The 12129-nt window shown below is 46.8% G+C and overlaps 1 protein-coding gene across 1 annotated transcript; it reads right to left on the bottom strand.

Annotated features, from left to right (window-relative positions):
* Positions 1-498: 498 nt before the first annotated feature.
* Positions 499-9265, bottom strand: nradd (neurotrophin receptor associated death domain). Its single transcript, XM_026999246.3, has 6 exons — positions 8891-9265; positions 4883-5015; positions 4344-4712; positions 2648-2873; positions 1994-2136; positions 499-1625 (listed from the first exon to the last, which is right to left on the bottom strand). Exons 1-6 carry the CDS (start codon positions 8942-8944, stop codon positions 1312-1314), a joined length of 1239 nt encoding a protein of 412 aa, XP_026855047.2. The 5' UTR covers positions 8945-9265; the 3' UTR covers positions 499-1311.
* Positions 9266-12129: the final 2864 nt, after the last annotated feature.

The following is a 12129-nucleotide window of genomic DNA, read 5'->3' as shown; positions in this document are numbered from 1 at the left end:
GTATAAGTAAAGTTGCTTGCCAAGGCAGTGTGCCTGTGATGAGTGGTGGGGTTGCACACTGATTTTGTCTCTCTGCTGATTTACACAACTCACTTTCCTTTCCCACAAGCTCAGCAATTCATCATTCCTATGAAAAAGGGACCTCAGGCGCTGCAGTCTCTCCTAGGGGTCCAGGAGTAAACGTCTCCTACCGATGAAGAACATGATCAGCCTAACAGACGAAGGACAAAGACCTCCCCCTTCAAGCTCTGGAACAGCCTTGAGTCGTTCGGGATGGCGATGTTGGAGCATCTAAGAGAACAGAAGCTATCTGAACCTGGGTCTGGATGTCACCATGTAACACCTCGTGATCAAGTCTGCAGATCACTCCCAGCCTGTGGTGTCAATGAAAAGTTACATAAAATATATAATAATGTTACACAGGTTATTATTACAAAGGTTACACTGAAAATACACACACAAGCGAGTATTTATTTATTTATTTACAAAATACAAGAAATGACAAAAAACAATAGGTATTGATTGATAATGTCACATGATGCTGCCCCATCTCTGATTTTATATATATATATATATATATATATATATATGTGTGTGTGTGCATGGTGATACAACTTGATAATTATTTATATTTACTACTACACAGATCAGACAGCTGTAGAGAAATTAGGTGCTTTCTCAAGAACCTGCTGACAGAACCACAGTTTGTCCATGAAGCTGGCCGGTCTTCCTTCTTCTCTTCTTTTAGACTCTATTTTTTCCAGGTTGGTAAACACTGCAAGCTGCACAGCATTGCACCATGCTAGCCAGTCTCATTCCTGCTCGTTCCAACTCGGACCTCAGAGTGCCGCTCCTTCATCGGGAGCGAGTGTGAAAAACGGCACCGAAACTGTCCCCTAGTGCTCGAACACAAGCCACAGGTAGTAACCGAAACCGCCCAAAATGCTTGCCGTGACAATGCTCCACGTAAGTGGGGCAGAGAGAAATGGGGTGGAACTTTCCCTTTACAAAGAGAACCTTACGAAGCCTGTCACGTCCCATCCTGACTGCTCCACACCAGGGAAGAAAAACGTCTTATAAATACTGAATTAGAACTCAGTACACACGGAGCATGTGTCTTTACTGGATAAGATCCGCCCGAGCAGTTGGAAAGCACTGCACAAGTAAATGAAAAAGGAAGGTTGTAGTTCTTCGGGTTTAGTTTTATTTTCGGCGTATAAAGTCATAGAGCACGTTACTGTGCCTCCCCATTAGATACAAAGGAGTGCTAGGCCCTCTTTGTCAGCAGAGTCTGCCATCTGGCTACGGCGCTCAGACCAGCGAAACCCCCTGGGTTGGGGCAGTGAGAGTGGAAGCCACGTCGTGGCGGTCGATGCGGGCCAGGGCGGAGCAGAGCAGACCCAGCGTGGAGCCCTCCTGCTGGGCCCAGTCCATCAGCAGCGTGCGGACGGGGTCCTGGCCGCGGCCGAACACGTCCGTGCGCTCCTGCTCGTAGCCCAGCGCGGCAGCCAGCTGCCTCCAGCCGCTGCCGCCGCCCTCGACCAGGAGACGCTCCACCTCCTCCTGCCGGTGGGGCGGGAGGTTCACGTAGAGCCGTGTGTCCTGCTTGCTGTCCCGCTTACTGCCTGCAGGGGGAGACAGAGAAAAACAGAGAATGGTGGGGTGTTGGCCAAAGAACTTCGTCAGCGTTCACTTCATTTACATTTACAGTTATGGCATTTAGCTGACGCTTTTATCCAAAGCGACTTACAATTATGAGTGAGTACAACTTGAGTATTTGAGGGTTAAGGGTCTTCCTCAGGGGCCCAACACTGGCAACCTTCCGATTACAAGTCAAGTCCCTTAACCATTGAGCTACCTCTGCCCAACTTCAAGCACGAAACCTGTGTATGTGAATCAAAGGTGTGTGGAAGAGCCTCACACTGGGACGTGTCGGGGGGGAAGGACGCTCTGGGGGGTTTGTGGGGCCGCGGCTACACTCCGGCGCGCTCACCTTTGCTGGGCTGACTCTCCTGCAGGCTGTGTGAGTCGAGAAACACTCCGCTGTCACTGTGCAGCTTCTCCCCTTCAGCTGCAGTACTCAGTTCTCCAGCTCGAGCCTTCCTGAGAGCCCGCTTCTGTTGGAATGATTTCCAGCTAATACACACACACACACACACACACACACACACACACACACACACACACACACACATACACACACACACACACACACACACACGCACACACAGACACACACACACACACACACACAAGGGCACATGCGCTCGTATGTTAGATTATCACATGGTCAATACTGGGACTCAGGACAAATGTCAAAGATGCTTCATGTGATGCGTAATAGGTTGTTTATATTACCCTGCACGCCATTGTAAGTTACACACATATAACATTTATAACATGCGAATTCTTCACACCGGTGCTATTTTGCTAGTATTGGTATACTGGATGTGTAGTGCTAACCTACTCATGAATGGCTCAAGCATAAAGTTTTTAAACAAAGAATGAAAAGGAAATAGCGTTACGCAAATGACATCATGCTTTCCAGAGGCTACTGGCTTCCGTTCACTGTGAGCAACATTAACTTTTTGGATGTAACCAGTGTATCAAATGCTGTCATCCATGTGGCGCTGTTACCCTCACTCACCACTTGTAGGCGACGTACAACAGGAGCCCCAGCACCACTGCGGCCAGCAGAGACACATAGATCAGGGTGTGGTTGCTCCCCTGGTCCGGAGGGGTGTGTCTGGGGGTTTCGTACCCTGGCAACACGCTGCTCTTCTCGTTCTCCTCCTCAACCAAACCGGTCCGGCGCGGGAACTCCCAAGGGCCCTCTGATCCAGCCGGCCGTGACAGGATGTGCAAGTCTTTGTCTTGGGGAACAGAATTCGGAAGGAGGTCCGGTCATGTTCATTTCAAACCCTCAGTAGACCACGTTATCCAGAGCCGTTTGGTATTTGCCATGCGGTTTCCGTTGCACTGCGTGGTTTGAGAGCGACACAGTGTGCTGATTTTCTTTCCGCCAAATGCTGAGCAGCTGTGCAGCACGACATTCCAGTGCATCCAGCGCTTAATAACACGCTTATTAATAAAGGCCGGATGGCTATCTGGCCTCGGGCAGAGGCTACAGGATCGGAGCATTCCACCAGTCCCATTTCAAAGAGCTCCGTCGACACCTGCTACCTACACGTCTCACACACTCTGAAGAGGAGTCTGATTAACACACGGCCAGCAAGCATAGGCGTGCCAGACGAGACAGTAGTGCCAGCTCATAATGCAGAACTGAGAGGAATGAACCAGCAGCATTGTCAGGCCAATGTAGCCAGAATCCCCTACCACTCAGAGGGATTCTCTTCTCGCTTGTACACACATGGCTCCAAGCTTGCTACATGCAGCTTGAGCTCTGCTGCAACCTAGAGATGTCTGGTCTGCGTGTGCGCTCATGTTTTTGTGTTAATGAAAACTGATCAGGGCTCAAAAAGCACTGTCTGTGGTCACCAGTTAACCAGATGCTTAAGCTGGAAACCTGTAAACTTGCTTAACACACCTCACACACCTCTGAGGTGTAACTTTGGATTTTGGCAATACATAAAAAAAACAGTTTTCACTGATTCCAAAACCAGATTCGTTGTATGAAGAGACGCATTCTGTTTAAATACAGTCAAATAAAGTCAGCCGACTATAATGTGAGAATCTGTTTCAACGATACAACTATAATATATTGGTAAAGGCGAACAGACAAGCTGAAGTGCAGAATCACTATAGGGTTGTCCCAACTGCTACACATAGACGGTGTCTGGTTTCTCTCTCAGCTGTGCTGCTGTGAAAAGCTGTTAACCACATGTTTGCTATATAATCTTACCCTTTACCCCTCCTCCTCCTCCCCCACAATCACCAGCCAATATATCAGTACCCTCACCCCACCCCCAGGGCTGTACTTGTCCTTCAGGTGTGCTCGGTTCCTGTCGGCTGGACATGTTTGGGTTGCAAGCCATCATGGTGTGTAAAAACCCCAACAACACTGTTATGTTCCTATAGCAGCTCAACACCCACAGCCTTCCTTCCTTTTACCAGGACCCCCAACCAGAGTGCATACAGTCAGGGCCGGCCAGGGCTGAACAGTGTAGAGGGTAGCTGACAAACTGTGTAGCAGCAGAGTATGTACAGCCTGTTACTGTACACTGTAAACTGCATCTATATACTAGTAAAGTACCTTAGTTTATAATAGAGTGGATGGTGAGTGTATATACATGCACACATAAAGCCATGCGCACACATACACACACACAGTGTCTTTATGTCAAATGTCCTTACACTTTGTACATACACGCTCGTGTACTCACCCATGCACAACGTGTCGGAGTCGGCTTGACACGAACGGATCTGCACCTTGCCCTCTGTGCAGCGGGAGCAGGGCTGGCAGGGTTGGTGCGCACTCTTCTCCTCCGAGTAGGTGCCCGCCGCACACCGGCGACAGACGGTGTTTCCCGCCAGGCTGCACGCCTGGACCACACCCTCGCCTGGGCTGCACAGTGTGCAGGCCGTGCACCAGCTATCCGTGCCATTGCCCTGCCTCAAGAGGAAAAAGCCGTCACCGCAGTCGCACTGCGTGTCCCGCGCCACACTGCACCGCTGCAGCTGCGGCACGCCCGGCGGGCACCGCGCGCACGCCTGGCAGCCCGACAGGCCCTCGGCCACGGAGAAGGTCACACCTGGCGGGAGAGGGAGAGAGAGACCGTTCAGCTGCCAAGGGCCTGCTAATACCAGCATGGCAGCCCAGGGACGTGCCGACAGAGTTTGGAATTAATCTCGCTGTATCCTTGAAGGTCCCGCAAGCCCCGCTCCCCGGCGAGCTCCAAACTGAGCTGTGTGCGTCACTCACCCTCCTGGCATGGCTGGCACTTGGTGTCTTCTTGGCCACACCCAGATGCCACTCCACTGCCCACAGGGCACAGACTGCAACACTGGCCTGAGTCTGTAAACTGGCTGCTGACGCACTCATCACCCACCACCACCTGCACAAACACAAATGTGGACATGAGCACACACACCAGGCAATGATGATTCACATTCTGAACACATAAGGGAACACATAAGGGAATCAGGGTATCAGAGAGTAGCACTGGTATGGATGCTACAATAAACAGTAATCTTTTGTCCTTTTGTTTCTTAAACCATACATCATTCAAAATCAGTGGCACAGTTAACCATAAAATAAAAAGTTGCGCTTTTTGCGCACACAAGTCCCCAACACACATCAGAAACGGTGAAAAGGTATTTAGTCATATCTCGCTAATCTTCCCTAAGCACTGAGTGAAGTGTGTCTATGGGCCATCTGGGTACGGATGCCCTGCCTGAGCGTATGAGGGAGATGCGAGACCTATATGAGACATTCCTGAAGCCTTATGTACTTCAGCATGTCTGAGTGTCTCAAACAGCAGGGACTGGCTTTAATCAAAACCCTCCCTCCGCTCAAATGGAAAGAAGATAATAAAACAAGAGGGAGAGAGAGTGAGATCAAGAGCGAGAGGTCACAAAGGGAAGGAAGCCTGTCTGTCCACTCTCAGCATGTCACACACATGGGTGAGAACGCAAATGAGACAAAAAGTAAAGAGACCCCAAAGAGACACACACACTCACACACTCACACACACACTCACACACACGCAAACACACACTCACACACGCACACACACATACACACACACGCACACACCCACACACACACGCACGCACACACACGCACGCATGTACGCACTCACACACACACACAAACGGGTATGAATAAATAATATTGCAGGTGTCTGTGGGTGTTTGCATGTGCCTGTCCCATGTCTTGTGTGTGTGTGTGTGTGTCCCTACTCTCAGACGAGCAGAGGGTGGAAGGGGGAGGGTGACAGTTGCAGCCATGGGCCTGAGGGCAGGGTGTGGACAGACAAAGCAAGCCCAGCATGCAAAGGTCTGTTTGGGTCAGACGGAGGCCTTTGATGTCTCTCGGTCCCCTGCCCCCGCAGCCCTGCAGGTGTGGGAGAGGAGGTCACTACTGCACCATCTTAAACATGCTTGCGTTTAGGGAGACTGCCCCCTTCCCTCCAGCACCCTGACAAGAGCAAACAGATGTCTAACTACGAGCCTCCTGCAAAGCGGGGACAGGAAAATCTCAACAACCTCTCTGATGTCTTTCTCTCCCCTCTGATCTCTGGTGAGGCACACAGGCAGCGTGCCCTGACCTGTTGAATGCGCCCACACACACACACACACACACATACACACACACACACACACACACACACACACACACATACACACACAGCAGGGAAGTTGTTGTGCAGCCTTACTTGCACATTCCAAAGACAACAGCAGCACAGATAAGCTGCCATTAAGTTTATACAAGATGCAGTGCTGATTGAGGTGGAACAAGACAGCATTCCACTAATAGTCATGCTATTCCAACACCAATGTACTGTTTAACATAACCACATCTGATGCGCGTGCACACACATATTTGTTTATACACCATTCAGAAAGAGAGAGAGAGTGAGAGAAATAGAAAGAAAGGGAGAAAGAGGGCAAGGAAGGCAGAGGAAGAGTGAGAGTGAGAGTGAGAGAGAGAGAGAGAGAGAGAGAGAGAGAGAGAGAGAGAGAATGAGAGAGAGAGAGAGAGAGAGAGAGAGAGAGAGCTACCAGAAGCTGTTTTAAGTCTGAGTGTTACTGCTGGCTTTTGCTTCCTTAATGTCCTAATATGGAATTGACTGTTGCCTGCTTGCACTGTCCAACGTGGGTCGTGAGCACCATTCTCCACGTGACGTCACCAGCAGCTCACTATGCTGCGGTGAGCAAATGAAATAGTGCCGTAAACAGCCATAAACAGCAGCAGACGTAGCACGGGCCCTCCTGGAGTAGTGGAGACTGTGCGGACGAAAGAAGCCCGTTACCGTGAAACAGGCTTATGACTTTGATCGTGAGGAGTCCTCGCACAAGATTCTATTGCTTACTCGAGGGCGCTCAGGACAGCTCCCTCAGAGGGGCCACAGTTGTTTGCCACTGGGTCTAGGGGGTCGCCATTTCAACCAGTCCTCCAACCTGGGACCACCAAAGACCATCATGGGCTTCAGAGCGGGCTTTGCTCTACGGCTGTTCTAGTCACTCAGTCTGCATGGGGTCATCTCACGTGCATGTGCACACACACACACACACAGGCATGCGCTAGTAGACTGGATGTGATGTATGGGCACATGTGGAGCATATAGGCTAGTAAAAGGAGCCTGTATGCTGAACACATGAAAGGGCACCCAAACTCCAGGAGGCTCCAGCCCAGAAAAGCAGCTCTGAGCTTTCCACTTCACACACAAAGAGCTCAGAAGAACTGTGCTGTAGAATTGTGCTGTAGAACTGCGCTGTAGAACTGCGCTGTACAACTGTGCTGTAGAACTGTGCTCAGGGACCTACTAGCATCTTATCCTGCCTCAACGTCCTGTTCTTAATGACACTGGAAACTGCAGTTGAAAAAAAAACAACCACCACAAGATGTTTCTTACATTTTTTTTAGGAGGCTGCGAGATGACATGGTGACACAAACACTTCACCCCTTTAATTATGAGACATTAAACGGCCTGCTAAACAAGGCCTCTCATCTACAAAATTTCAAGCCCATCTATGCAAACTACCAGTTAGCAGCCGAAGACACCTGGCCGGTCCATCCTGAGGGTCCCGGGATGTGAGGGTGCCGCGGGCGACTTCAATAGAGAAGCGGTCCCCATGGCCCCCCCAGCAGTTAAAAGCTATGTGGCTAAATGGAAAGTCAAATTACTGAACTGCAAGTTCTCTATCCCCTTGCTGTCCACAGACCAGGAGAAATGATGATAATTACTGGGTTCCAAAAATCCAAAGTCCCGGCGATGCCTCAGCCTGCAGTTGTGTCTTCACAAAGAACTGACTCCGACAGCGCGATAGAGAACACTGTCTAGCACTATCGCAGTGCCTCCACTCCGACAGCAGAGTAGAGGACACAGATGCACAGACTTTTAAATGATGGTCTAAGCTACCAGTGTAATGCACAAAAAGAACACAAGCGCTTTAGTGAAACACGGTGGTCCTCACTGTTGGAAGCCAAAGTTTGTAAGAAAGCATAACAGTCCGCTTAGATCATCCCTTTCCAAAGTGCTGCAGTATGCAGGAATAAAAGGTGTCCCTTGAATAAATCAGAATTTAGAGAAATTCACGGAGGCCCTTAACTTGCTTAAAGGAAACTGGACATGTGCTGGACATCATTCTCCAAAGAATACATGATTCAGTGGCAATGCATCGAAGAAAAGTGTCTTTTAAAACACCACAGCAGAATTCCAGTTCATCGAAGGCAAATAATTATTCCTCTGTCCCTCAAGCAAAATTAAAAAGTTCAAATAAATTTGGACAGATGTTCTGTCATTTTTTTCAGAGGTAAATAAATCACTTAGTTAAAATAGATGGAAGCAAATCAGGTTAGGCTATGAATTACAGGAGTGATGTAGTGGCCATTTCCCATGTTTTGCTTTTCAGACTGTATATGCTAGCAATTAGTAAATTGCAAAAAAGCCATCAAATTAAAAATAGTGAATTAGGTTCATACAGTTTGGGGGAGCGCATCGAGGATAACTAGAGCTAGAGTCCAGTCCTTTGACATATTTATGCAATACAAGTAAGGGATAACATAATATATATATATATATATATATATATATATATATATATATATATATATATATATATATATATATATATATATATATATATATATATGTCTCTGCAGTAAGTATGCAGAACAAAAGAATACGAAACAAACTTCTTAAAGCGCGGTTCAGATTTACAGGCTACCGTTATATCCTTTCAATTAAGCATACAGTTTACTCACCTTTAAGGCCAAAATGCAAAGGTACACTGGAAGCGCTGATATGGCACAATTCATCACTGACGCCGCTTTCTTCTTATTTTAGTGTTGATGTAATTATGGAGTGTGTTAAAGTGTAAACGATGCTCCCTTTATTAAAACTAGACGCCGTGTTAAGTGCTATTCAAAAGTGCTGCGGAACATAACCAAAATATAGTTTAAAGACGAATTAAAGAAACGTTTTCTCTGAAGCACAATACAAATACGGCAAAAAAGATAAATTCGAATCCTTGTTTGTTTCTATAGGATGTTAAATCTTTCCGCTATAATCCGGCTTCTTTCCGACACTGCTGCCCGTGTATTTCCATCAGAGAATAAGTGCCTAAGCATTGGCGGAGAACTTTTAGACTGAAGGCAAGTTACGGTTACCTTAACGCGTCAGCGCCAGCGCTCGGACCACGTGATCGCTTTCGCCTGTTGTGATTGGCTGCACGGGCAGACTAATAAATGCACGCTTACATAGGCTGGTACCCGACTGAATATTGGGCCAGCTTGGTGAAAGAAAAGTTCACCACTGTTTCAAGTCTGGGGTTTACTGAGTGTAACGTTTTGCATTAAGTTGCCACAGATATGAGACACGCTTTAATCTATTTATAGGATTTAATTCATAGCTCGATTGCTTTATTTATTTAAAATTTTTCTTTTTCTTTTATGACCATTATTAGTCACATTGTTCAGAATACCGAGGACGTATAGTTTTAGAGCGAACGCATTTTATCTTCTTGTTCAAGGGAACATTAATGACTTTTAGATAAACAAGCGGCCAATGACACCAGTCGTAAAGCTTCGAGGATGCGCCACATGAGGTCCGGATACTTCAGAGAGCAACAAATGGAGACATTCCCTGAATACAATGACAGTTGCACTTCAAAGAAAGGTCCTCCGCTGTTGAGAACCTAATAGAAAAGGTCGAAAGAAAGAAGCAGTATGCTCCTTGTTTTTTACGGTTACTTAAATACCGGTATATCGCAATGATGGATCACTTTTGTGCAGTTAAGCATTACTTTACAGCTTTGCTTTTCAGTGTTGGAGGTATACATCAGTATCCATATTCTGGATCTACTCAGGACACACGCACCTCTTCAGCGGATTAAGAACAGCTGCACATCACTTCCACAATCTACATTCGGTTGTGACAGTTTGAGTCCAAACACAAGTCTGGTTCATGCAGACAGCGTGAAGTAGTCCAACCCCCCCCCCCCCCCGAATAATCGGCGATTATTCTTTTTTTGGTTTGACTTGGTTTTTCCCTTATAGTTAAAGCCTAGTCAATTGTCCTAGGTTGTCCTGGCCAAAGATTAAAGTCGCAAAACAGAAACTGTTGAGTTTAATCCATCAGTAAAATATGTCCACCATTAAAAAAAATATATATATTACAATTCGTTCACAAACCTGTACCTATCACAACCTTCACTGCTGTATGCTAAATTATTCTGAACCCTTAACACTACTTTTTAATAATCAGTTTCTTCGAAGACCACCTGTCAGTGCCCAAAGAGCGAGTTTTGAATTTCGTTATTTTGTTACATATGTTCGAGAATGTAATCGATATACAAATAGAGATAAATCAGTTACTCGGAGGAATATTTCCTATGTATTAAATAATTTTTTTTGGTTAATCATAATCTTTTACTTTCCCCAGTTGCTTAAGATATGAATTGGTCTGAGGAACAACCCCCAAATCTAGAGCTTGATTTAGAAAGTTCAACACATATTATCCAGAGCAACCTACAATTTCAATATTATTACAGAGGTAGGCAAATGTATTATTTGGAGTCTTGCCCGAGGTCTCTTTTTGATGTAGCATGCTGCACTTGCTCAGAAGTGGGATTTGATCTCCAGGCCCCTAGCTGGAAAAGTAGTGTCGTTATCCACTATTCAATTCAATTAGGCTCTGCTTATGTTGAAAGTGAATTAAAAGTATCTTGTTACCTTCAAGTTTACAGAGGAAATCACATAAGGGGATCTTTTTAGTGCTGTCCGGGGCTACGACCCTTGTACTGTCATTTTAGTAAATCAGTGTATTTTGATAGCATGTTTTAGTCTATATCAGGCAAAGGGGGGAAAAAAAAAATCTAGTTTGTGCATACAGCCCCAATTTTCAAATGTAGCTTTTAAACACTACTTCCTTTAAGAGGCTCCATGATCTGTAGAAACTACTGGGCCTGAGGAGGCCATACCTGGGTGAGAAGTTACAGAACACTGACAAGCTGCAATAAAATCAACAGATACCCAGAGGACAGCAAAGTGGGGTCATCCGAGTAGCTGGTGGGTTGGGGGGTGGGGGGTGGTTGAGGTCGTTCACGAGTGGTTGTGCTTCTTAACAGTAACCACTCCAGACAACAAGCGATTGTCGAGTGCTTTCCATTTCTCTTCCTCTGTCCCCCTGCCTCGAGACTGGGAAGGAGATACATGCTTTTATGGAGGGCAAGGTGTCGAGCCCTCCTCCCATTGTCAGCCGGAGAGATCAGAGACTGCTGTAACACACCTCCCAACCCCATTCTATTGCCCAAGCGTGCCGTAGCTGGTAGGGGCCACAGGCCGGCTCTCTCTTCCGTAACCCCACTCCTCCAGCTCTATTGTCCCCCTGAGGGTGTTTATGTGTAGGGCTACAGGATGTTCGGCCCACAAGAGCATCAAAGGATTCCTTCGCCAGATAAATGTAGGGTAACTGCGACCTTTTCAACCCTGATTGGGTTGACACGTCGAGACGGGAGGAGGGAGGCACACAGTGAGACGCTTCAAAGGGAGAGACCTGGTCTGGGACAAGGACTTGAGACTTGGATTTGGAGAAAGCTTAAAATGGGGGCAAAGGGGAAAAAAAATAAATAATTCAGGTTACATTAGTACACATAGTGTGAATGATTCAACATTTCACTGTAGTTCTGCAGTGTCTATAAAAAAATGTATCTGTAGTTTACATCCATAAAAATCATGTGGATCTTTGATATGCCGTTTCTTTGTGAGGTCCTATGTTGTCTTCAAGTATCAAAATAAGATATGAGTTTTGAAAAGTGGCAACAAGGCAATGGCGACAGACATTTAAGTATTTTAGGCAAACACGCACGCGTGCACGTACACACACATAATAACAAATCAGAATGCAGTTACAGAGTGGTAGGTATGTGGCACTGATAAGCCCCCTTGAGCAGGCTGTAGCAGATGAACAGGGCGAGGCTGACCCAGCCTGTGGCTGAGCCTAC

The sequence above is a fragment of the Electrophorus electricus genome, chromosome 14 (assembly GCF_041902795.1).
Source record: "Electrophorus electricus isolate QZ-2024a chromosome 14, ASM4190279v1, whole genome shotgun sequence".
Classification (NCBI taxonomy): Eukaryota; Metazoa; Chordata; class Actinopteri; order Gymnotiformes; family Gymnotidae; genus Electrophorus; species Electrophorus electricus.
Note: the sequence above shows the minus strand (reverse complement) of the source record. Positions and strands in the feature narration are given on the sequence as shown.

What these genes read in the sequence shown, in the direction of transcription:
- nradd (XM_026999246.3), bottom strand. Translation starts at nt 8,944, where the DNA reads ATGAATTGTGCCATATCAGCGCTTCCAGTGTACCTTTGCATTTTGGCC. An exon ending in TTTGCATTTTGGCCTTAAAG is followed by an intron (nt 5,016 to 8,890) that starts GTGAGTAAACTG and finishes GTGTTTGTGCAG; the next exon opens with GTGGTGGTGGGTGATGAGTG. An exon ending in CTCCGACACGTTGTGCATGG is followed by an intron (nt 2,874 to 4,343) that starts GTGAGTACACGA and finishes CTGTTCCCCAAG; the next exon opens with ACAAAGACTTGCACATCCTG.